Raw genomic sequence first — 26,711 nt, 5'->3', positions numbered from 1 at the left:
CTACCCAGCGTGACCGCAAAGCTAATCCTGCTCTCAGTGTAATCCTCAGGCTCCGCGCATGTGTGTGTGTGTGTGTGTGTGTGTGTGTGTGTGTGTTGAGAAATGTGATGATCAGACAGGACATTACCTTTCGTCTCTCCCGCTCTGGGTTGAAGGTTCCTAACCATGACTGCAACTGCTCAGAAAAGACACAAAATGGAAAGAAAGGGTCAGGACAGTTACTCTACAGCAAACAGATAGGAATAAAAATTATTATTATTTATAAAAATCCGTAATTTGGTATTCCCAAGGATTGGCCTTCGATTTAGAGGCTGGTGCATGGAGTGACGAGAAGGAACAAGTATCCCATTGGCAACAAATTGACAAATAGAAACTCTTTCCACCTACTGACTCATCCCTGAAAAACTCAAAATTCGCAGCAGGATGCAGAGTTTAGAGGCAGAACGGAGCTCCCAACATCTCACAAAAGAGGGAACTGATCAGCTTAAGTGTACACAAAATGACATGTGGGAGAGCAGAGGGAAAGGCGATGGGTGTGGAGGAAGGGGAGAAATTGAGAAAGGGGAAAAAAGAAAAGTGGAACAAACATGGCAGATCTGAAATCTCCGGAGAGGACGTGGGAAGACTTTTCACTCTTCCACTGACTACTCTCTCAGGGGAACGCGTGGAAAATGTCAACAGACACGAATGGAAACACACGCTCACACAGACACACATGCGTGCTCAAGACTGGGATTTGTAATGGTGGGACAGAGGTGTGTGTGTGTGTGTGTGTGTGTGTGTGTGTGTGTGTGTGTGTGTGTGTGTGTGTGTGTGTGTGTGTGTGTGTGTGTGTGTGTGACTGTGGTGGTGGTGGCGCGAAGGTTTATGTAACCCAAGACATCACAGACAAATCTCTGGAGGCCCTGTGTGAGCTACACACACACACTCTCTCTCACACACACACACACGCACGCACACACACACGCACACGCACGCACACGCACGCGCACGCACACACGCACGCACGCACGCACACACGCACGCACGCACGCACGCACACGCACACGCACACACACACACGCACACACAGCCAGCCGTGTGAACGATATGCACCAACAGTTCTTCTGTTCTGCTATTTATTAACTCAACGTTGCCATGGTTTCTGTGTGCTGATGTGATTGTCGTAGTAAATCTATGTGTGACGATGGTGTGTTTGTTCAGCGCAAGAAAAGAAAAACGGCCACAGCCATTTTGTCATTTAGATCAAACTTGTTCCAGGAGCGGCCCCTTCGCCTTTCCTGCTGAGCACCGCTATCCATCAAAATCAACAAACGCTGATAATAAGTGCCAATGTCATTAGGCTTCGGCCAGGTCTTTGGAGTTTGTTCCCCGGCTTTTTGTTGCAATCTTTCTTGAGCTGCGACACGGCAAAGCGAGCAATTCAGCCGGTTAAGTGTCGAGGCGTGAGGGAATGACCGAGCATGTACAAATCGCATCCGTGAAACAAACACCACGGCACTCTCCGACTTCTCTGTCTGCCCTGATCATGACTCGTTTGCTTTCAAAGCTCTCTGGCAGATACGAGCTCCCACAGTCACTCGGAGTGTTCAAATGTATTTCTAAATAATTCTGGTGTATATGACTTGCGCTCTGTAAACTGAGTCATTTTCACCCGCGATCCTCCGATAACCCTTCTCTCTCTCTCTCTCTCTCTCCGCTGTCTGTCTCTGCAAAGTGGAGAAACTTCTTGGTTGCGTCGCCACCTACCCTGCTTTCAAAGCTTTTGTAATTCTTTCAAGTAGGACAGCCTGCAGCTGAAAAAGAGATAAGGCTTGAGCCCCTCATAAATATGATAGAGAAAGCAAAACGGCAGAGGGAGAGAGACGCGGCGGCAGAGAGAAGAGGAAGGGGGAAAGGGAAATAAATGAGAGGGGGAGTCAGAGACAGACAGAAAGATAAATGTATCCCTAAAAAAAGGGTAAAGAGGAGGAGTGTGAATATTTAAAAAAGTGAAAAACAAGAGATAGAGAGGGAGAGACCAGAGGAAGAGGGAGGGAGAGCTGGACAGTGTGAGCTGAATGAGTAATGAGATGCAGGTTGAAAATCAGCTACCTTCATTCATTCTTTCGTTTTATCCCATTCATGATGAAGAGCCGTGTAGCCTCTTTTCTTTTCCCTTCCCTTCGGCTACCCGCTGTCTGACGTCGCCTGCCTGCCGCCCGGCTATCTGCAAAATCACTTTCACTGTGCCATCTCTCACCCCGACGCCCAAAACAGAGGATACCAATGTTCGCTGCTGCGTTCCGAGTCTGGTGTGTGGGCTTCAGTCTGATTCTCCCTTCCCTCTCTTTCTGTATAAGATGAATCGTGTCAGAAAAACCCACACAGACACACACATTGTGGTAACACGACTTTCTGCCAGTGCCCCCTCCTCCCTCCGGTGGCACTATCATCTAGCTATGTGAACTTTATAGAATGCCGCCTCTGGGCTTCTGCTGCACCACACGCTACACTACTAAGCCAACGTGGCGAGATCAACTGAGTGGTTAATTGATTAATCAGTGGATTAGTTACTCTGGTCGCCACTTAAGTGATTGACATGTCAAAATAGTGAAAAGTACACATCTCACACAAGAACCTGTTTGTCCAACCAACAATCTGAGAACAAAAAGGTATCAAATTATAAAATCATATAAAAAACCACAGAGATATATTTAAATACTACATGTTCACCCTTCTACACAGAAAATGTTATGTAATGATGATAGATGACTATAATTCCAGATTTGGCTCCACTCAACGACTAAAGCGTATAAACATACAACGTTTCTAAAAACAAAATGTTATATGATCTGAATAACCAGTGTTTTTAAAGAATATTTTAGTCTTATTACAACTTGAGTATCACTTTTATAGTTTTTCATTCCAGTTGGCCGGTTCCACTGCATGAGTTGAATCTGGAAATGTAGTAAGGTCACTTAAAAAAAGTCAGACGTTGATGACAAAACACTACGTTAGGCAAAACTATTTGAGCAGACAAAAAAGGGAAACTGTGAAATTATAACCCAACCGACTTCCTGGGTTCGACCTACTTGTATGTGATCAATTTGAACCTGCAGTTCAAGTTGCTCAGTCAACCTGGATGAACTGTTTAGAACCTGTTTGCTTGTCTACTGTTTTTTGTTTTGCCATGTCACCATGATCCCATACCTTAGCAACAGTAGTGCACCACACCATGTTATCACATTGAATAAAAGTGATGGCGAAACGGTAGAAAAATAAGACCACAGTTGTAACAAGCCTCATTTGAATGATTACTGGTCATTAGTGCAGCATTGTTTTGTCATTAATACATCAGTACTGCTGCATTCGTGAGGATCTCTATCAGTTTTTACCATTTTTTATTACAAATAAAATTAAAATTTCGGAGGATTTTTACAGACTCTATTTTTACAGTATCCCTCGCAAAGACAGAAATATAGGAACTAGCAAGCACCACCTGTCTTAGCTTTCGCCAATGTCAGTTTTCTTAAAGGTCACAATGCAATTCAGATTCAGCTTCATTGCCAGTGTGTCGGGCTGCTGCTGCTGACAGGATGCGTGAGGATCACTCACCCTGTTGTTGGCCACGTAGATGATCCTGGCGTAGCAGCAGATCATCAGAAAGATGAGGCTGAACAAAGGCACGTACCATCTGCAAAGCACAGACACGAGCAGGTAATGAGAAAACTGGATGTTTTTAAAAGAGCACTCCTGTTGTTGTTTTTTATGATGGTCTCCTTTCAAATCCCGTTTCAGGAAGAGAAACAGGAGGCTTGGGGTAGACCAATTGGAAAATCTCGATACTGCGTGAAAAAAAAATAAATGAAGAAGAAAGAAAAAACCCACACAGAACTTAATTTAATTTCTAATCCACAAGTGCGGTGTCATATATCCTAATGGAGTTTTATGCCATAATAGAAGGTAATAGCACACCAGGTGTCTGATGTTTTGACATTGTGGCCTTCCAAAGAGATTAGACCACAGAAACTCATTTAATAAGATTTCTCCCTGCAGGATCGTAACCTGAGAAGCCTACTGTTGTCAGATACGGTTTGTTATAGACCCGGACAAAAGCTTCTTCTGATACGATGCTTCACTTAAATCATTGTTTCTGCATAAAACAATCCCCATTTTTCTCTAAGTCTACCTAAAAGTCAGAGTGGCACTAGGTTACACTGCACATTTATAAATATTAAGTATATGTATGTATAGGTGCAACTGTTTAACCGGTGGACTCTGGGCAGAATTGTTGCAGAAAGCAGAGGACACGCAATTTCACATAAACAGCACTCGATACACCTGAGTCGGCACCTCTGGACCTCGGTGCACATAGTTTCAGTGAGTAGAGAGGAGAGTCAGACTGAGAACAAAGGATAATGCCATGAAAGACACAACACCTGAAATGCATGGCATTCCTATGGGACGAGGGGCTGACAATGAAGGGAGGCACGGGGGAAGAGTAATATGTCAGGTATTTTCTGAGCGGGTGAAAGAGAGCACGACGAGCAAGGGAGACGGGGCGACGGGTGATGGCTTTGTTGGAATGGAAGCCTTGTGTTATGCAACCTCTTGGGAGGTGATGTAAGCTCGGAGGAGTTTCAGCCTCTCCCTGTAATCACGAAACGGGCCTTTGTCTCGCTTTGATAGACAAGTTCCTGGCCACCACTTCTCTGTTCAGCCTCAGCAACGCCGAGCAGTTGAGATTGTGCTGCGCAACACCCAATTCCCCCTGAGCACCTGGCACTAAATGCACGTACGTGATAAGAATATTGGATTGTGCAGAGGAAGAACGGCGAGAGTAATTATAAGCCCCATCATGATCCGGAAGGAAAAAAAAAAAAAAAAAAAAAAGTCTGACATTTAGAACAGAGAGTCTGTCTCTGACCCATAAATACAGGGACGCACACAGTTTCAAAGGAAAATGGTTTGGGGGGGAAGAAAATGTTCAACGCTGTGCCTGAGAAGTCCTTGGCATGCACGCAAAAAAATTGCATCTTTTTCGCAGCATCTGATTGGCCAAATATTAGGTCCTTGGCCTAATTTAACTTGGTCCACACTTGTCATCCACGCCTGCGGGTCGAAAGAAACTCACTTAGGATCATCAAATTAAAACGTTTATTGGCAGGGGAATCTGAGATGGTATACGCCCGTTTGACAGCAGGAAAAAAGGGAAAGGCTGCTTTATACATCATGTTCCTTCACGTCTCGTAGGGGACATGGATAGACAAAGAAAATCCTCTTCGAACACGTGTGAGCACATGTGCGCGTGCGCGTGTGTGTGTGTGTGTGTGTGTGCGCGTCCACGCAGGTTCAATAATGGCACGGGACGTGATGAAAGCGTTTCAGGGGAGACCTGTGCGAGCGTCACCTCGCCGTGATTTAATAACCTGATCTCTGGAATAAACAGCATCCAATTACGCCAGCGCACGTCCCGTTAATGATGGAGAGACGGGGTGGGGGGTGGGGGGTGGGTGGGTTCGGCGGAGAGGAAAAAGGAGGGGGTGGCCTTTTTAACAATAGCGTGGAGGGGCTGCGAGGAGGAGAAAATGACGGGCGGCAGCTACAAAGTGCTCTAATTAGCATGATAATGATCTGCCATTAGAGTCCGCTGTGCTCTACAGCTGAGCACTACCCGGAGACAGAGCGAGCGCAAGAGGGAGGGAGCGAATTAGAGGGAGAGAGAGAAAGCAAGGGAGAGCGAGAAGGAACGAAATAGAGGCAGCGAGAGAAAGGATTCGTAGTGGGCAGATGATAAACGTGAAGACAAGAATAGAGGTGCGGATGCGAAAGGTGGATGGATGATGGCAGATTGTGGGTCAGGACCAGAAAGAGCAGAAATAAGAAAGAAGTGCTGGGTGATTAAAAGACAGGGAGAGGGATAAGGCCATAGTGAGAATGAAAGGAATAGCAGAAAAATGCTGAGGCCAAAAGATCGACTGGTGAAGGATGGACAGAAAGACGGATAAAAACGGAGAAGGGTTTTTTTGAGAGCTGGAGGAAAGTAAAACAGCGAGCAAAGGTGGAAGGCCTGAAACTGGCATAAAGAAAGATCATCACAGATGAGCACAGATTCAATCTCTCTGCCTTATCCTGGCCTTCCCCTCTGGTACTGCTCTGAAGTGAAGAATGAGGCCTGGATAAAAGAAGCCTTAATTGAAGTGCTCGGTGGGAGATGAGAGTGTGGGTGGGGATCCGGCTTTGCGGGTTAGCGCTCGACTGCAACTTTGACCCACAAGATCCTACTGCAGAGTGAAAGATCCTATTGCCGAGTGAAAGATCACGATCTACCTGTTCAACCACTTACACAGGGAGAGGAAAATCCCAGAGAGAGACAGAAAGGGAGGAAACACAAAGAAAGAGCAGGGTGTTTCGGGTGTGTCTCACCAGATGCACAAATCACCACCCCAATGCAGCCGCAAAAAGTGAGATGCGTCTTTCAGACCAATGCAGCCGCCTCTGAGCGCCCATGGGCCTGTTGGTTTTAAAGGAGACATATTGTGCTTGTATGCAGGTTCACAATATCAATTTGGGTTATTACTTGAAAAGGTTAACATGCTCTAATGTTCGGTACACACATCCATTTCCTCATACTGTCCATTCCTGTATCCCCGGTTTTCAGCCTCTGTCTGAAACACTTGGTTTTAGCTCCCATCTCTTTATGGGCCCCCGCCAGATAAAGCCCAGTCTGCTCTGATTGGCCAGCTCTGTTTTGTTTGGTCAAACATTTCCAGCGCATGCAGGAAGTGTCGGCCTCTGCTCTCGCTGTAACTGGCGTTGTTGGGGGGCGTATCAGACTAGCCGCTAGTCGTGCCTTACGCGCTTCCGTAACATAGTGATATAAGCATCGTCTGTATTACTGACGAGGCGTTTCAGGAGAAGTGTTTTCTGTCGGGGAGATGAGCTGCCTTTACCACGGACTTTGGCCCTTCTAACTTTGCAGAGCATTTACATATGCAAAAAAAACCATATAACACAATAGAGGAAAGGGAAAACTGAAAAAGCATAATATGTCTCCATTAAAACGAGGCATGGTCAGGCACTTTTTTTGTCTGGATGATGATGCTGGTTGAAAAATTAATATAATTCATCCTGAGGGGAATATGAGTCTTTGAAGCCAAAAAGAAAAGAAGCCAAAGACGATGTCAACCTCGTGGTGAGAATCGAGAAAAACTCACAGGATTACAACACTGGACAAGTGGGTGTTAGATGGGGTTTTGGCCATTTTCCACAGAGGGAAAGGCTACAGTCGGCAAACGACTCTGCAGTAGTCACTGGTATTTATCATCTCCAGGTCAGATCGGCAACAATGGAAACATGACACTCTAGTGGACACCCAAAATTTGGCCCCTTTCTGTCGTGATGCTATGGAGGCGATGAAGACCTCGGTTGGACTCACCCACAAATTACCTCTATGTCTGTTCAAGTATCGCTCAAACATTGTGCCTTTGGTGTTGAGGTTGAAGAAACTGAGGCAAAAGATATAAAAACGCAACTGCCCTAACAGTCACTGGCCTTCATGCTGCTTTCTTACATTGACTAACCCAAGGCGCCTTTTTAAAGTCGAACGTGACTCACGAGGAAATAAAAAACTGGGTTTACTCGCATTTAATAAAAAACCTGCATATATGATGATTCAGGTCTGTACAAAGTCTCATGACAACCCATCAAGCAGACTAAAGACATATTGATTGGTGGTGACCCAATCGCAGCCATTGCCATCCCTACATATAGAACCACTCTGCGAGCACTACCTTGCCCAATCTGTTAATCATTTGTGAGCGTCATATTCTCTGTAGCGACGGGGACCTCTAAGAGCAGTGACTCAGCTAAACAGGAGTGCTTCTAACTGCTGAGTCAACCCAAGAAATTCTTCACCTCCGTCGCACGGCGATGTCCTCTGCTATCCATTCTCCTTCCTCTCTCTAACATCCTCTTCCTCCTCCTCCGAGCCCTTCCCCGCCTTCTCTGTCCTGTCTGCGCGCTCCGCTGAACTCTGATGAAGACGCACTACGGGGCGTGGGCAGAGACGAGGGCAATTTATTTTCTCCGACTCTCCTCTCTTTCCCGTGCCAGTGTGCCGCTTTTCGTCTCCTGATGAGTAATTCCCCATCTCTCTTGACTACACCCCGTGCGCCTCTCCTCCCACCTTTTCAACTTTTAACCTTAAATCCCACAACCTCTGCCCTCCTGCGCCTTTCCCAGTGAGCTGTCAGCAGGGTGTGTGTGTGTGTGTGTGTGGGTGTGTGTGTGTGTGTGTGTTTGTTTAAGTGTATGTTGGGTTTTTTTCCTCGACGGGTGCTGCCTTGGCCTCTAATCTCTTGTCTGGTTTGATGTAATTAGAGCTAATGAAGATTCCCTGATCCTGTGAGCAGCTCGTCCCCCTGGGCCACGGCAGCATGGAAAACCAGAAAGCGCCAGGGAGCAAAGGAGCACTGATAAAAGAGACACAGGCTCGTTTAACGCAGCTGATAGCTATGTGTTGTTCTGCATGCGAGTCTGTCTGAGAGTGTGTGAGTGTGTGTGTGTGTGTGTGTGTGTGTATGTGTGTGTGTGTGTGTGTGTGTGTGTGTGTGTGTGTGTGTGTGTGTGTGTGTGTGTGTGTGTGTGTGTGTGTGTGTGTGTGTGTGTGTGTGAGTGTGTGCGCGTGCGTGGGTGGGTGCGTTTTTTTAGAAAGATTGATTCCCTGCTGATGCTATGAGCAGCAACGCGATTACCTTGGCTCATAGGAAAGTATTGCTGTGTGCGTGCGTGTGTGTGTGGGTGTGTATATGTGGGTGTGAGAGAGGTGAGGACATGTGTCCGCGCTTGTGTGTGTGTGTGTGTTTAAGAGTGTGTGCTGGGGGATTGGCAGAGCCCTTGCAGACTTAGGGCCAGTTGCAGAAAGCAGTAGACAGGCATAATCCTTCATAGACGTCCTAAACACTTAAATACACAGTGTAGCAACTCCCCTAAATCTGACAAGGCAGAGGCAGATACGGGCCCATCCGCATGTGTGCGCACGCACACACACACACACACGCACGCACGAACGCAGGCACACGCATCACACGCAATCACACACACTCGCACACACGTGCGCAATCACACACACACACACGTGCACAATCACACACACACACACACACACACACACCATCTCACACACACACACACACACACACACACACACACACACACACACAGACACACACACATATCTTGGCCTCACACCAAGAGGGAAAAAACCCTGCAGGCTCCCCTGACATGCAACCCTTCACATTTCCCCGCGGAGACAGCCCTCCCCCACTCCCCTCTCCCCCAGTGGGGGAAGCTTTGATGGCAGCGCTGAAAGGGTCTACTTACATCCCAAATCTCCAGGCTACGTGATCGTCTGTGATCCAGCTGGGGGAAGAGGAAGGGAGACACAGAGAGAGGGAGAGAGAGGGGGGGAGAGGGAGGGAGAGAGAGGGAGAGCGATGAGAGGGTTACAAAAGAAAGGGAGAGTGTGAGCGGAAGACAGACTTGTGCGACGGCGGAGGGGAAAAGCTGTGCAGCTGTAGCTATTAATAAGCTGAGAGTGGAAAGAGAGAGCCGAGCCCGGAGATTAAGGCTCTGTCCCAATTCTCATTCCGCCGCCTCCTCCCCTCCTCGGCCTCTTCCCCTTCCCCTCACCCCTTCAACTACCCTCCAAACAAATAATGCCTTCCCTATTCACTGCGAGAACGAGAGAGCGAGAGGGGGCGTTTTTACTGCTCAAGATGTGCTGATAATTGCCAATTTTTATCAAATGAAACCATATGAGGGACGAGGCCTGGCTGGAGCAGGGGCTGGAATGAGGCCAGAGCCGTGGCCCCTCTTTCAAAGTAAAGACATTTAACAGCAAATACACAGTCGCTGGTCGACAAACACAAAAAAATGATGCCATCGCTGGACGGTTGGTTGTACTTACCACCAGGCTCCCGCGGGGCCGTAGTAACCCTTTAGCAGTGGTAAAGAGGCCATGACCAGAGGCACCCCCCACGCCATCAGATGGTACAACCTGACAAAAGGCAGACATTTATTTCATTATGAGCACCGAGACCGGGGAGCCTTGTCCCTGAGAAAAAGCCCTGTGACTAAATCAATTATTTTCTTCTTCACTTCCTCCCTCCGCTGGCACTCGCATTGGGTGTCATTTTTCAGGTGCAGATGAATGCCTATACAGCCAGACTGCCAATTACTCATGGTAATATAAACCATAATTACCCTCACTGTTGTGGAAAACATGATTTGCAGGGAAGATGTCCGCATCAAAACCACAAACGGGATGCAGATTCTGGCCAGGCAGGGGTAAACTGTGTCGTAAAAACGTGCATTTATGAACTTCATGACATAAAGCAGCCCATTTTCACAGAACAAGGTTGAGGAAGAGAGCAAGAGGGGCTCAAACAGGCTGTCACCGAAAAATAAAAAGATCAGAGATGGCCATCTACAAAGTGTGTGCGCGCGCGTGTGTGAGTAATAGATGAGGCGTGTGCGCCAGTGTCTTGGGCGTCAGTGTGGGCGTCGATACTTTATGGAGCGCAGAGCGCCGCCTGGTCAATAGAGTGGAAGTCCTGCCCTGACTTGTTCCAAGTGCGGTCAATCGAGCGCTGGCGACACAGCTGAGACACACTCAATCCCTCTCGAGCTGTGCACCACACACACACACACACACACACACACACACACACACACACACACACACACACACACACACACACACACACACACACACACACACACACACACACACACACACACACACACACACACACACACACACACACACACACACTCTTTCTCACTGTATTTCACTGGGGGAGATTGAAACCCCCCCTGCCCCCATCTGATGGACAGCAGTGCGAGTGTGTGGGAGGTGGCGGAGGAAGAGAGATGGCTGGTGGTTTAAATAGAACCGAATAGTGGGTGGGAAAGAGACATAGGGAATGTATAGATCCAGAGAGAGAGAGAGAGCTTACATCGAACACAAGGGCGAGTGTGAGATAAAAACAGGAAAACAACGGAGAGATGGGAAAAAGTGGAAGTACAAAAAAAAGAGTGCGCAACCGAGCAACTGAGCGAGTAAAAGAGCAAAAGAGAGAGTGAGGAAGAGACACAGAGAGAGAGAGAGAGAGAGAGAGAGAGAGAGAGAGAGAGAGAGAGAGCGAGCGAGAGAGAGAGAGAGAGAGAGCGAGAGAGCGAGAGAGAGAGAGAGAGAGAGAGAGAGAGCGAGAGAGAGAGAGAGAGAGAGAGAGAGAGAGAGAGAGAGAGTCTGTGTGGTGGGGGGAGAAGGTATACAAATGGTAAAATCAGTGCTTCCAGTTCGTGGCGTGACGATTGGTGCAGGGGGGAGAATTGTCAGGAAATCAATGTCGAGAGCTCCCAGACGCACGCGCACACAAACACACACACGCACACGCACACACGCTGCGGCACATATACACAACGCTGTTGAGAGGGAGCTGCCGAGGTCTGGAGCTGCGCACAACATGGGCCTAATGAGGCACAGCAGGACCGCGCTGCGCTCTGCATTTCATACACCTGCACACACAACCACGTGCAGACGCGCACACGTGCGAGATCTCTCTCTCTCTCTCTCTCTCTCTCTCTCTCTCTCTCTCTCTCTGGCGAGATGAGAGAGAGAGAGGGGGGGGGCTCAGTCTCATTCCTCGCCACCTCACGCCTCTTCTTCTTATTCTTTTTACCCTTTCGTCTTCAGCTCCGCCGCTATCTCTGTGGCCTCAGCGCACAACAGATTTCTTCTGCCTGAATCCGTCCGTCAAACACACAAAAATAGATGTACACGAACAAACGCACGCACACACGCGCACGCACACACATACTTCCCATCCTCTCTTGCACCCACTTCAATCACTCTTAGATCATCCAGTCTCCGTTCTCCGTCTCCTCTGGCGATTTGTTCATTCATAAACCATCACACTGTGCCGTCGCTCTGTGTGTGTGTGTGTGCGTGTGCGTGCGTGCGCGCGTGTGTGTGCGCGCGCGTGCGTGCGTGCATGAGTGAGAGAGGGAGGGTGGGAGGTTGGGTTCGGGCGCTGAGGGGTAATTGTGCATGCATGCAAAGCCACAAACCCGCCTGCCTAAACACATACAGCTTATCTATGTGCAGTCAAAACACGACAGCCCCCCTGATGCCTCGTCTTCGCTTCGCTCTAACCTATTAAGTGCAATGGGGTCCCCCCCCCGCCCCACACACACACATCACGTGTGACCAGCCACAAACAGAAAGAAGTATCCTCCTACCATCTTTACTCTCTCCGGTCTTATAAGAGGTGTGCAGCGTATGAGCCTGTGACGTGAGCCGATTTTTGGCCTCCTCGCCTGCCCCCTTCTCTGCACCCATAAAGCCATCTTCTTCTTCTGAGTTATAGCACCATTATATCGTCTGGCTTATTGCTAATCACTCGCAGGGGAAACCCCCATGGGATGGAGGTGGGGAAGGGGGGCACAGCCGTGAACGATCGACTTTCCGTAGCAAAGAGCGGTGCTGCAAACTTGTTAAAGCTGCCTTTTTTTTCCGCCCAAAGACTGCAGTTTTTTCCGATTGCATGTTTGTGTCAGAAAAAAAAAAGCTCCTCGCTACGCACGGAAAATGAGAAAATAGCTCACACCGACACAAGCAAATTCACACTTTCACTGTGGAGAGTGCTCATGGGAGTTGGAGCGACGGAAACAGCACTGCAAAGCGTGAAGATGGGTGCGCACACACACACTCGCACTGAGCGGCTGAAACCTACTCCCTTTTCAATTACAGCGGCGGCTGGCTGAAACAGAAAAGGACGAGGAGGAGGAGGAGAATGAGGAGGAAAGGGAGGAAGGAGGGGGCTGTCAGCGCTCTGTGGGGAGACACATGCTGTAGCAGACCAAACACATGCATACGCACAAACACACATGCGGAGAGGAAGCGGCCACAATAAAACAAGACACAAATGTGCATTCAGAGGAGGATATACGGGCAGACACAAAGGCAGAGAGTGACTTGTGTGTGAACATGACGAAGAAACACTTTTCTTAGAGTTGAAATTATTAGTCGTTAAGTGGATCAACAGAATGAAGTAAATACTGTAAATTGAATAACTTCTTCATTTTGAATTTAGGGCTGGACAAACCAACCACTTCTGTTGACATCCACCTTGGGCTCTTAGCTAGAAATGAGCTTTTTCACCTTACCTGACATTTTATGATAGAAATTATTAATTGAAAATAATGTTAATCTCTACTCACATCTCATATCTGTTGGTGCTTATTTCTCGGACCAGGTTGAAGTACAGGTTCAAAGTGATGAGGCAAACCCAGGCCAAGGCACTCCAATCTGCCGAGACACACACACGCACACGCACACACACAGAAAAACAACAAGGTCAAATTACAACTCTCACCCCGACACCCCCGCCACGCAGCATGCACCTGCAAATGTATGCTTGTGTGTGTGTGTGTGTGCGTGTGTGTGTGTGTGTGTGTGTGTGTGTGTGTGTGTGTGTGTGTGTGTGTGTTTGTGTGTGTGTATATGCGTGTGTGCATGTGAGGCCCAATTTTTGATAAATGAAGGTCCATTCTGCAGTAATATGAGGGAAACCTGTGGCTTAGGGTGATGGATGAGAGGGGGGAGCTCGGAGAGAGATAATGATGAACTGTGGAAAAACGGAGGGAGATAGCGCAGGAGTCGGGGCGAGAGAGAGAGAAAGAAAAGAGGAGGCGAGTGAGTCGCAGGGAGGCGGGGGCGTTGAGGCCAGCGGAGTGGACTCGATCGCAGGCTGTAAAGACGCCGAGAAGAAAAGGAGAAATGAAGAAAGGGAAAGGAAGGCGCAGTCAGCAGAGGAGCAGAGGAAAAAAATTTACGTATTTTACAGAGACAAGGAAGAGAGTCGAGAAAGACCACTTTTCTTTTTTTGGCCATGTGAGAGAGCACGCGTGTGTGCGTGCGTGCGTGCGTGTGTGCGCGTGTGTGTGTGTGTGTGCGTGTGTGTGCGTGCGTGTGTGTGTGCGTGCGTGCATGCGCACGAGAGAGAGAGTTTCTGTTGACAGGACAGGCAGGGCCAGTCGTCACAATGATGAATTCTTTGAGCCACACACTCAGTTTCACATTTCACACACACGCACGCACGCACAAACACACACGCACGCACGCACAAACACACAAGCACGCTCACACACGCCGCACGCACGCGCACGCACGCGCACACACACGCGCACACACACACGCTCACACACACACACACGCACACACGCACACACGCGCACACACGCACACACACACGCACACACGCACGCACACACGCGCACACACACACGCTCACACACGCTCACACACACTCTTGCTCTCCTTACACCGAAGGAACCTTTAGGATAAGCTCACTGTGACTAAAAAAGAACGAGGCTCGCTGTCTACGTTGTTATCACAATAAATCACCGTCACAGCGACAGCGAGCCTCGTTCTTTAAAAGCCAGGCGGCAGCCGGAGCTTTGCTTTAACTTGGAAAACGCCACCTGTCCTGACGCTGCCCCTGCTACCATCTTCCTCTATTTCAAACACATTTCATAAAATTTAATTGGTCGGAGTTAAAGGCAGAGCTGCGCTCTGCGGCTCCCACAAGACCTGACGCCTCGCAACAGAACAAAGTGCCTGTTCAGCCAGTGTTTATGTGCAGCCGTTTGTCCTCGGCGTGAGGATCCTCATGATAAACCGAGGTGACACGCACAAACCCTGCAGCAGTAACTCACTGCCCATTACCCTCTACCCATCTGTGTGTGTGTGCGCGTGCGTGCGTCCGTGCGTGTGTGTGTGTGTGTGTGTGTGTGTGTGTGTGTGTGTAACAAAAACAAAAAAGGCAAAAACAAGCTTGGTGGAGTGTCACATTTAGCTACCAGTTTTAACTAAGAATCCTCACTCTAATTAAGGCTAAAGGAGCCGTAATTGCCGCAAATGCCTACATTGCAAATAAAAAAAGGGGACTTTTGATGCAAAAGGATTCCTGCCTCTTCAGAGCAAATCACAATAAAGACGGTCGTGATTAACCCAAATGAAATGCTGCAGTCCTGTATTGTCATTGGAGGAAAATCCTCTCCTCATACAGGGAGCAGTGATGAAACGCGAAGGAATCTGGTTTGGAGGCAGTGGCCACAATGGGCCAATAGGTGCAGCGCTTGGCTCCTGAGTGTTACACCATCGCTGTGGGTGTGGTATTCTTAGTATGAGTGTGTGAAAACTCCTAAACGATGAGCAGGTTTAACTGCTGGCCTTGACAGCTAGTTTGAAAGTATGTATCTAAACTACAAGTGAAAATCAACTCCTTTATATTGAGAACTTCTGCACAGGACAAGACAATAAACAAGGAGTTTGGCTTCTAAACATACAAATCACGCCCTACATTTAAATAATACAGATACCAGGATAGAAATACTAGAAGGAGTTAAATACAACAGAAAGAACATTATGTGAGATGTAATATAGGATATGACGATGATAAAATGCTGGACTCATTAGCCTGTATCTGTAACTTTGCAGCATTTCTAAGAATCAATGTGGGAGCACCAGCTGTCAAAGGTGTAGAAGTGATACTTTACACAATAGATCTCTGGGATTTTTGACCAAAAGCAGCGACTCAACAATTACTTTTTATTTAAACATAATTTCTCTCAAAGGCTCTCTGCCTAGCCCGTATCTTCTCTATTATTCTGTCCCTTGAGATAATGTATGTTGTGATATGGCACTACAAAAAAAATGTTATTGAATTAAATCGAACTGGAAACAACTGCCCACCTCACGTTCCCAGAAGCTCTGGATGAAATATGTTACAAGTAGGAACAATCTGTGTCGTGGCACTCTCTGTTCTCATACCAAAAAAACAACAACTGACAAAGCCCTTTTATTTTCCACTGTGATATGTGAGCTCTTCAGCAGATGTCTTTGCTGGCTTATACTCTTAATCTCTATTGTGAAAAGTTTGTGAAAATGTGTAATCAATTAAGATCCAACTCACCAAAGTAAGTTAGCCACCAGGCCTGGAAGTCACAAAGAGATCCCTCTGGATGTGACTCACCCTTGGGGAAGGAAAGAAGAAGATCAGGGAAACACTTTCAGCAAACCTCCAAAGAAGCCAATGTTTGTGTGTGTGTGTTTAGTGAAACTCACCATGACATATGCAACGCTATCAAAAAAGGCGGCTACGGTCAGGCTGAGAATCATCTTCTGTGCAAATTAAAATGAGAGAAAGATGTGAAAAAAGGGGACTATAACAAAAAAACCCTAGTAAAAAAATTCCAATGCATTTACAGAGAAGGGCAAATTATAGATCAGATGATCCGTGGTGTGGCAGGCAGCTTGGGATACGACGTCCCTGGTGACAACGCGGTGGGAAATATCAGAGGAGAGAGTCTTCTTAATTCCTTCTATATAAACTGAACTAAATAGTTTTTTTTCTTAAATAAATCAATAATCTGTCTGCTATAGAATTGGAGGGTATTTGCTATGAATGCCAACTGTCAGTCTTAAAATGACTATGCCTATAGGAGTGGTAGGTACATAAAGAAACACACGGACACACACGGACACACACGGGGACACACACGGGGACACACACACATACACACACGGGGACACACACACACACACACACACACACACACACACACACACACACACACACACACACACACACACACACACACACACACACACACACACACACACACACACACACACACACACACACACACACACACACACACACACACACACACACACACACCCCTTCTGTCAATTTGTGTCCAGCAATGATCCTGACAAGGCCACAGAGGAAGAACTGAGGGGGAGGGCGAGGAAGAGGAGACAGAAGAGACGAGTGTAGGTCAGGCCAGAGAGCGTTAAAGACTATTGACTGACAGATAACCTTTTGTGTGGGAGATGGAGGTAAGGAGAGGGAGGAGGAGCGGGAGGATGAGGAGCAGGAGGAGGTGAGGCCACTGCATTTGACCTGGACTGGAGATGAGGGGATCCATCAGAGCCCCGTGTTACATTGTTATTTACTTCCGATTAGGAGAATAACACGTCGCACTGCTTTACCTGAAAGACCTGCTGGACTGGCTTCCAAAAAAAAAAATGGATTCCTTAAAGTCCATAAGATTGCACACTCGAAAGCACACCATGCAGAAAAATGTATGGAATGCAATGTAGGATATTACAATTATTTTTAAATCAAAGAAAAATATATTTATGCGTTTAAAAATAATCATGTACGTCACACTATTTTTTTATACTTAGACTAAAGTATATAAAAAATGTCTTAATTTGGAGAGGAAATATAAAAGCACAGGACGACGGCCGTCATTATTACCACCGAATTATTATCACGAGTCACTTCAAAACTGATTAATATGTGCATTTTAAAAACTAAGAGTAAGAACATGCTGTACCTTGCGGTGTACAAATTTTTACCTGAGCCAAAGAGTGATATCTGCGGAGCAGCCAGATCACAAACAGCATGAAAAGACTGCGGAGAGAGGAAGAAAGACAACAATGAGATGTTTCCTTAGGGGGCAAAAGTTTCAGCCGGACAGGGTCATTTACTGCTGGTGTATTTGACTTACTCCCCAGAAATTCATCATAACAACTCAGAAACTCATCCCTGCAGGTTCTCTTACAAACTTCCCTCAACTAATTCTTGACATGCTTTCACTAATAGTGAGATGACTGGTGAAGGAAGCAATACCTGCTTATACTGAAACCAATGAATCTTGTATATTTGTCAGAAAACCTGCCCAAAAACCTGCTTAGCAATATCTGAAGGACTGAATCCCTGCCACGGGTAACCCGCATTTTGGAAATATATTGAAGCCAGCGTGTGCACGTGCAGTTTGTCAAATCTCCCTTAGATGCCACCTCCAGAATTACAACCGACTGTTGCAACAATTGGGAAAAACTTCAAGAACTTCTTTGCGAATACAAATAAACCTTTCCCAGAATAAATACTCATTTCCCTTCCCTTTCAATTTAACCGATGATGTATCGTGATTCTACTATATAGTTAGCCCTGGGCCTGGGTCTGAGAAACTTCAAGAGGGATAAATAATTTATGTCCACCAAGGCCGAACAATCCCACACATGCTTTCCTAGTTGTTACAGTAGAAATATAAAAGAAAAAAGGAAGCGGTATGATAAGCTAAATTATTTATTTGTCATAAAACATAGGCCCCATCCCTCCACCAAGTTTGGTGGAACTCAGTTTAGTAGTTTTCGCGTTTTCCTACTAACAACAAGACGGGTTAAAACATAACCTCCCTGGCGGAGCAAACAACAACACTTTGAATGCAAATCTTAAGTGACAATGCTGCAGTGACATTCAACACTTATTATGAACAAAGAAGAGACTTAAAATAGTTTTGATTGGCTGGACAAACATTTCTCACATACAAGGTGTGGCCTAATAAAACAACACTGCAAACCACAGAAAGCTAAAATTAACTCAGCTAAATCATCCCAGACACAGTGTGAACAACAGCTGGACATTACAGGCTTACAAAGGAATCATTATTTACAGGGTTAGAGGGACACTTTAGTTTGCACAGGTTAGTATAGTTCACTTGTCCACACACATCATGATACACACCTACATCTATTGTGGGTGTGCGCTATGTAACATGAGTCTATTATGAACATAATTGAATAAAATGTACAATATGTGTTTCTGTGAATCACACTTTGTTCTGATGTGGAATAAAAGTCCAAAGAAATATTTGAAAAAAAATATTTACCATCCTGCTAAGGAGATTGTGCCTGTGGCTCGTTTCACTGTTAAAATCACCACCTGCAAATCAAAAACAACAACACATAAATAATTAAAAGAAACATCATATCAAGGCCGACTTATGCATTTCTTTCTGTGTAATATTTTGTTTTATAGGGACTATGGCGATTGAAAGTGCAAAACAAATACTCTACTTCATAGTTATAACCATAAGCTTAGATATTACTGGGCTGACAAGACTCACACATGTCTTTTGTATGTTTGTGTACGTGCATGAACGCACACGTTCACCTAATGGAAGTGTAATAAAATAAAAAATTGCATACATTTAGGGCAAACATAGCCTCAGAAATGTAAAACATTTGCACTGCAGTAACACCTGAGCAATTTTGGGGTGTGTGCATGTCACCTCCACATGCATTTGACCCATTTTAACACACAAAGACGACTGTTAAATGACAGTTGGGGAGCATGAAACACAGATGGGCTGATGTGTTGATAGGGCTAGAACCTGACACACTACATATTTTGTGCAAAGCCACATCCACCCTGAAACTGATCTGAGAGGTCCTTGGAGAGAGAAGAAAACGAGGAAAGAAAAGAACAAAAACATGAAAGGAATGAAAAGAACGAGACATATCTGCAGCCGTCCTGTAAATGTCAGAGAAAATGAAGGGGTGAACTGCCTGCAAAACTGAGCCGTGCATGTCCAAACTATCAACTGTGCAACATCACGGCTGTGGCCTTTCACACACGGTGTCATACACCTCACAAAAAAAGAACTACCTTCGATTAGACCAGTAATCAGCTCTGCACAAACACTGTGCTGTTCTCTATTGAAAACAGGTACGTCGATTGCCAAAAAGGAAAAAAATCAAGGAAACGTGACACTTTTATGAAATGCATGAGAGTGGAAATCGAATTTTATATACTTATTCGTTTTTTGCGGTGTATGGTGTAAGATTGCAGGGCCACATCACTCACAGCCGGAGCTTTGCTTTAACTTGGAAAACGCCGCCTGTCCTGACGCTGCCCCTGCTACCGACTTCCTCTATTTCAAACACATTTCATAAATTTTATTGGTCACTCATACTCAAGGGAAATATTTCACTGACATTTTCTTCTCTGACATCTTTTACCAGATTAGTACTCTTTTTAAAACCAATAATATTTGAATGATTGATCTGCTGGTGTTTAAAAAAAAAAGCTCTAACTTTTCACACTGGTATTAAACTGTTTCATAAATAGTGCATGCATGATCTTGGCTTTCTAAAAGTTTATATATAGGATAATAATAGGTTTTCCTTACATGACATAAAATCTGTGTCGTACTTAAAAAAATACCATCATGATTCTGATCTAAAGGAAAGAAGCAATGACTGCCTTATGTAGACTTAAGGTATTAATAAAGATTTGACCATCAATTCCAAATGAGTAAAGATTTAGCAATCAATCTACCTAATATTTCCCTCATTTGGTCTTTAAAATCGTAAAATCTAAAGGGTCAACGTACTCTCGCCTAAATCCAAAGATATTCAGTTTTTTATCACATAAAGCAGGACATTTTGCCAGTAATCCTAAGAAGCATGGGCGAATGGAAGAATTATTTAAATGCAAACATTGACAAATAATTCCACTTTAATTCTCTAGTTCAATGTGGGCGAACCTAGGAACTAGGTTAGTCAGAGAGCGTGCACAACATTGATTGATCGCCTGCAATTATAAGTGATGGCTTGTCAGTGAAGGAGATATTTGGGCCCTTGGCAAAACAGCATTGCTGCAGCATTCTCCCTCTGACATTTGAGTCAGGAGAAGGGACGATAACCTTTTTTTAAAGGCAAAGGACTTGTTTTGATTGGTAAATAAGGTTTGAAAACGTGAGTTTTAAACCATGTCAAAGCTTAACAGAGGATTTAAAACACCCATGTGTCATAATAAGTGGGTCAAACGACGTTAACTTGTTCGAGTGAGCATGAAAGTTTTCGCTAACTGTTAGCGAACTGGAGCATCGTCAAAAGAACAGGCCAATGAAAGTACCCGGTTAGCATGTTAGATGACTGTCCAGCTGAACCGGTTCAGTTTAGCAACGGGTGCCATGCGTTGCTACCAGACCGCCAAAATCTATCTATTATGGAACAAACTACCAGGCACAGTTACCTATTAAAAATTCCAGTAAAGCCCCGAGGTGAACCAATGGTGAGACGTTATGACGCTAGACAGCTAATTAGCCACAAAGCTAAAAAAAAAAAAAGTGCATAGAAACGTTCGCTACTTACGCATCGATAGTCTTCTGAATGTGTATTAAAGAATACGCATCTTGACTCGTTACTCATTGAATGTGTATTTACACTGTCCATTTTTGACTCTCAGGGAAGTTGGGAATAGTTTTAGCAGCTTCACTTTGTTTTGGTTCTGCTCTGCTGTAGCTTTTTCTTGTACTTCCGGTTTCTACCGTGCGCCCAGAGGGACAAAAAGGACCTCCGACCGTTTGAGGCGAAGTGTCGCGGAGGAGCCACAGAGTTGTGAAGAGTTGAGTTGTAGACATAGGCTGCCAATTAAAAACTCTATTTTGTAACTCTCAGTGCATTTCAATTGTACTCTGCTTTTTAAAAAAAATAAAAAAAAAAATTAAACTAATTAAATAAAAATAGAAAATTCTGTTTGTAATTTTTTTTTTTTTTTTTATATAAAATCCCCAAATCCTTTTAGGCATATTTTGTAAAATATGGCTAAAAAAACATGCCTAAATGCATGTTCTTTTGAGAAACTAGCAAACTAATTTAAAGTTTTAAACAGGCCAGGCATGTTACCTTTGCCATGACTGAGAACGTTGCTCACAGTCTGAATCAGCCAGAAGAAAGAATTTTGAAGGTGCGTCAATAGACTGTTGCTGACCCTTGTATTTCAGACCTGATTATTAGGAAATGGGAAAATTGATGATTATTTGTCAATTATTGCTCATTGGCCATTTCAGATATATTTGAAAAATTGGATTCAATCATTTTAACCTAGATGTTTAACACATTGCAAACAATTAACAAATTCTTTACAAAATGTAATATACTGTATATTGCAGTTGTAGCCTCAAGTTTAGCTTTCTGATATAAGGGATACATCTAATATCAGATGTATGGCACATATGCTGATATTAACGTTTTTAAATGACTTTCTATTTCTTCTGCTATCGTCTCACCACAGAGAAGAGGCACATTGACCGATTGTGGCACTCAAACTCCAGCTGCCTCCATTTCCCTTGGTGGCCTTTGAGGCTGTCACTGTCAGTTACTCTGGCAACAATGGAATCTGTTATTCCTTTTTTTCCACTTGGCATGATAATACATAAAACAACACAGACATGCATTTGTGCACGCAACCAAAATACTGTATAGTGCCCCTTTCCTCTCCCTTTAAGATATATGTAAATGTAGAAATAAAGAGCAGAATTAACTCATTCCAGTGCATACTTTTAATTGTCATAACCTCAGCCTACAGTATTGTGTGGAGGTGATTCAAATCAAACAGGACACAAAGTGCAACAGTCCTTCATTTCCCCTCAGTTTGTTTAGTTGGGCGGTTGGTGGTTCAAGCTGTAACTTGAATCAACAGAGATGTTACATTCTTCAAACTTGCAGGCAATTTGAACCCACCCACTCCTTTAACACATTCAAATCTTTGAGGTGCATAATTATTCGTGCCTGTTTATTGGCCTGTTGCAAATAAATGTACCCACAAGATCACATCAGGTGATTCTTTGCCGTAGCCTTTGTTTATAAGAAAATGCAGACAGCGTCCTGAGCTGCGGTGCTCCTTCAACAGGGTGCAGTTCAAACATCCAAACAACAAAACTCTGAAACAGAAAAATGTACATTATGAATTAAAATAAAACTCTCAAAAACAGTCCGACAAGAAGGAGAAAACAGTTGCGACAGAGTCTTTGCAAGTGTTTACATTCTGCCTCTGCACAGCAATCATTTCATCACCTGTCTTTTGAAAGCAGAGGGGGTGAACCCGAAGACACTCATAAGAAGAGGTGCAGACAATAGTGTTTCTGTTCTGATGCTTTCTATGATTTGTCTGACATTTTGTCAGTTTATTTTGTAGAACCTTGTCATTTTCCAGATCTCTGAATTGCTGCCCACATCTTGGACTTTTTCCCCCCCGCAACTGAGGTGATATGAAATGACTGCTCATTCTAATATTAAACTTCCATGGTTCTGCAGAAACAGTATAACAGTATTTTTTTAATTTTTCGTGTTTCACTCGTAAAATAACCCATTTCAACGAAATCGGTGAAAGGGGTTGTGGCATTGGCCCATGCAGGCGGATCTGGCTCATACAGGAACACTTTTTTATTATCACTTTACTTTACATTGCGAGACATTGCCAATTTCCCTAAAAATAATGTTTGGATCTTGAGGTAAAAATCAGCCATATTCAGGAATGTTTACCCTTGGAAGAAGCATGTACTCCAAAAGGTGCCACTGTAGTTATAGAGAAATATGAAGACTTCAAATAAAGAAACATGAAGATACTTAAAGGGTTGGGAAACCGGCTTTTTGCCTAACATTACTGAAGAATGTTTTCGGTGGTAAAGGCAACAACTATGTTAACTGACAGGTAGTTCCTTCAGTAAGCAGAAAGAAGCCTGTAATTACCTCCACCAATGAGATTATTGGTTCTGCTTGTCAGATTTGCATGAGATTTTTGTCAAGTCAAAGATAGTTAATAACATTTTTGAACAGGAAGTTTTTGAAGGATTCTTCACCATTGCAAGGGGAGTTACTCAGCCTTGGCAAACGTCTGTGCTCTCTGAGTGCTCTTATTAAAACACATTTTTATATAAATCATACGCAGCGAATCATGTAGGTAAATTAAAAGTTTTATTTTAGAAACTAAAATTATCAGTACAAAAAGAAAATGGTGCAGAAGGTGCGTACAAAAGCGTTTTACTCATTTTGACAGATGTATCTCCAGTAATACTTCAGTAGTAACAGATACATGACAATAACAACAATGCGTCTCATGGAAACCTTCATTATTCTCTATGCAAGAAGAATTATCAGTTGATTCCAGTTCATCGACCATGTAGGACTTTGGGAGATCATAGGCAGCTGCAGTAGCACATAGCATATGCCTCCTTCCATGCAAAGCAGAAACATTCAATTTGAAGGAGCACTGGTCACACACACACACATACAGACAAATACATCTGAACGCACTAACATCATCAGCATCACAGACTGGAAGCTGAATCTTTTGTCAGTATCCCCCTCTGGGAGGGGCAGTTTCAAATGACAGGTCCCGTATAGTTGAATCAGTCCCAAAACTTTGAAATAACATCTGGCTCTCAAACAGTGTTAGGTAATAAATTATACAGTTAAATAAAAGGTTTTTTAAAAAATGTGTTTCATCTGTGTATCAACAAGGAACTTGAATGCACGGTGTGTACAACACGCTGGAGTGCAAAACAGAGAGGATTGGTGTTGGGTACACACACATGCATTCTTCAAGATCAACACATCTACAGTCAATATACCACAGAGCAGACCAACACCGTGTGGGCCCATAGAGAGATACAAGCTGCAGATTTCAATATGCTGTCTATACACTTTGTCAGCAGCAATAATGCCTGTTGATAAGTCAGTTCGGCCAGTCCCAGGAAGAAAAAAAATGAAAACTGGGCTCTCAGTTCCTGCGGGCACAGGCTTCACTGGCCCCACCCTCCGATGCCAATCTCCTGCTTGTAGCGCTTGGTGAGGCAGTTGGCCTGCTGCGTGAGCTTGGACAGGACACCGTGCAGCCCGGTCAGGTGGTACTGGAACTGCTTCTCCAAGTCCTCGTCCTCCTCCTCCTCCTCTTCGTCCTCCTCGTACGACAACGACGACGACGACGACGAGGAGGAGGAGGACGAGGAGCTGGAGGCCGAGGAGTTCATGCGAGTGATCCTCAGGCTCTCCTTGCGCCTCTCGTCGGCCGTGGCGCACCGGACGCCCCACTCCATGTCGGTGCGGATGGACTTGAGCAGCTGGTAGTAGCTGTACATGTCGCCCTCGTCCACGTCCGATTTCATGGAGCTCAGCACCCGGTCCTCGTCCAGCGGGACGTCCCGCAGCAGGCTGGGCACCATGACGGTCTGGTCCATGTTGTTCACGGCGCCGATAAAGCGGTTCATGGCGGTGAAGAGGGAGTTCTTCTGTTTGTGGGTTTCCGGCAGCTGCATCATCATCTTGGCGATTCTTCCTTCAATTCAGCAGCAGGTGTGCAATAGAAGATCCGAGTTGCCTGTCTTGTCTCTCCTCCTCCTCCGAGAGTGCCCTGCTTTAATTCGCTGCTGATCGGCTCAATGCAGCGGCTGCTCGTCTGCTGTCGTGCCGCTGCAGGGATTGGCTGTCCTGGGAATCAGCTGAGCTGCGCTGCTTGTGTTCGGGGCACGGCTTCTTCAGTTCTCCCCCCGTTTGTCGAGTGTCAATGCCCTTCCCTTTTCCTGTCCTTGTCTGAGGGAAGAGCCGGCCGCGCCTTTATAGGCATGTGGCTTCGTGATTTCGAGGCGGTCCCACGACCGGTTTGTCAGGTTCTCCTACTGCAGCCGTTGTAACCGGACCCGAATGACCTGGAATAGCACAGAGCAGAGGGGCGTGGCACATGTTCTAGAAGGGGGAGGGGCTTCAAGTTGACAGTGGCAACCCATCGCCACAGAATACCAAAGACCAACTAACCTTTCAATTTTAATCTGAACACGCCCGGCGCTTTACCACGCGTAATTACGCGCGACAGCTGTCACTTCACCACTCAACACTTGTCTCAAAACTTCACTCGGCATATATAGTTTATAGTATATATATACTGTACAATGTGCTGTCCTGCAAAAGTCTGTACTGTGATTTTGTGTCCCGGTGAAACAGGCGACTGACATTACATCACCACCTCCCACATTCTGTTCCGATGAGCCAGACAGAAGGGCACACACACTCACACAGAGAGAAAGAGAGGGGCCCGAACCGAGCAGACCGGCGTTATGAATATTCATTAAACCAGCCATCAGCCCACTGCTGGAGCCTCCAGTTAAAGCCAACCCAATGCCTTTATGGGGGAACTTCCGAGGCGGGACAAGTCGATGTTGGGGCCAATGACAAGCCCAGTCTTGTTTTGCTCATTTACAGAAAGCAAAAAACGCAACATGTTGTCGAAAGCTCAAGCTTTTTGATTGATTATGGGTTTCATTCAGAGATCGAGGTTGGGAATACCTATTCAGATCATTAAAAGTATAGCCTACAAATACACTAATGTAAAACTACTGAACGTAAACCCACGCAGCCTTACCGAATGACCCCTGATAATATAATTGATATTAAATATGACAGTATTTGTTGGTTAATACCAGTGTATCAATGCTTAAGCAGTACTTTACTCAATATACAGTCATATTTGAGTCCAGTGGACCCCAACCCACGTGTTTCCCAACAATCACGAGAGACTTCTGAGGGGTTGTGAGATGATAAGTCATTTAGAAAATAGAAAAGACGCAAGTATACTGATCAAATGTGATAGTGAAAGTTCACTCTTTAATGAGTACCAACATTACTGGCCTGGTTATTCCCCCTTGGGGTAACTTCAGTACAAACCAGTTGCTGCAGTACTGACAAGCTTTTCAGATTACACTTAAAACCAGACGGTTGCACCAGCGAGTTTCCAGCAGGGATGGAGCTGATTTACCCGCCACTCTTCTAACTATAGCTCCTGATTAACAGTGGGGATGCCGTCGTGGCAGAAATAGCCCACCGTTAGCACACTCCACGCATATGTCCTGTACATGTTCTCGTCGAGTGCTCATCTTGACATCCGAGCTTCGGTAAACACTTCTGGTAAGACTGAAACTCTATAAGCATGTTTACCGCAGCGGGGCCGTCAACAAGGAGAAAGCCA

The 26,711-nt window shown here is 45.3% G+C and overlaps 2 protein-coding genes across 4 annotated transcripts in view; both read right to left on the bottom strand.

Annotated features, from left to right (window-relative positions):
* si:dkey-100n23.5 (cyclic AMP receptor-like protein A) overlaps positions 1 to 21,239 on the bottom strand; it is a 50,164-nt gene extending 28,925 nt beyond the window's left edge. For 2 of the 3 annotated variants that reach the window (XM_035604173.2, XM_035604174.2), the window contains exons 1-10: positions 21,065 to 21,239; positions 18,796 to 18,848; positions 17,480 to 17,534; positions 16,178 to 16,234; positions 16,026 to 16,086; positions 13,270 to 13,357; positions 9,953 to 10,042; positions 9,367 to 9,405; positions 3,598 to 3,676; positions 128 to 175 (exon numbers count right to left, since the gene is read on the bottom strand). In XM_035604173.2, coding sequence (XP_035460066.1) covers positions 128 to 175; positions 3,598 to 3,676; positions 9,367 to 9,405; positions 9,953 to 10,042; positions 13,270 to 13,357; positions 16,026 to 16,086; positions 16,178 to 16,234; positions 17,480 to 17,534; positions 18,796 to 18,848; positions 21,065 to 21,145 — 651 coding nt within the window. In that variant the 5' untranslated portion in view covers positions 21,146 to 21,239. Of the gene's footprint in view, positions 1 to 127; positions 176 to 3,597; positions 3,677 to 9,366; positions 9,406 to 9,952; positions 10,043 to 13,269; positions 13,358 to 16,025; positions 16,087 to 16,177; positions 16,235 to 17,457; positions 17,535 to 18,795; positions 18,849 to 21,064 lie in introns of those variants that run through there. The other variant, XM_035604175.2, reaches the window with a different exon arrangement.
* A 2,412-nt stretch (positions 21,240 to 23,651) lies between these two features.
* mid1ip1a (MID1 interacting protein 1a) lies at positions 23,652 to 25,359 on the bottom strand. Its single transcript, XM_035604555.2, has one exon. The coding sequence runs from the start codon at positions 25,012 to 25,014 to the stop codon at positions 24,496 to 24,498; it is 519 nt and encodes a 172-aa protein (XP_035460448.1). The 5' UTR covers positions 25,015 to 25,359; the 3' UTR covers positions 23,652 to 24,495.
* Positions 25,360 to 26,711: the final 1,352 nt, after the last annotated feature.

This window comes from Scophthalmus maximus, chromosome 14, assembly GCF_022379125.1.
Source record: "Scophthalmus maximus strain ysfricsl-2021 chromosome 14, ASM2237912v1, whole genome shotgun sequence".
In the NCBI taxonomy this organism is placed as follows: Eukaryota; Metazoa; Chordata; class Actinopteri; order Pleuronectiformes; family Scophthalmidae; genus Scophthalmus; species Scophthalmus maximus.
This window is presented reverse-complemented; position numbering and strand designations above follow the sequence as displayed.

Excerpts from the sequence above, each read along its gene's own strand:
- mid1ip1a (XM_035604555.2), bottom strand. The coding sequence starts at position 25,014 with ATGATGATGCAGCTGCCGGAAACCCACAAACAGAAGAACTCCCTCTTC.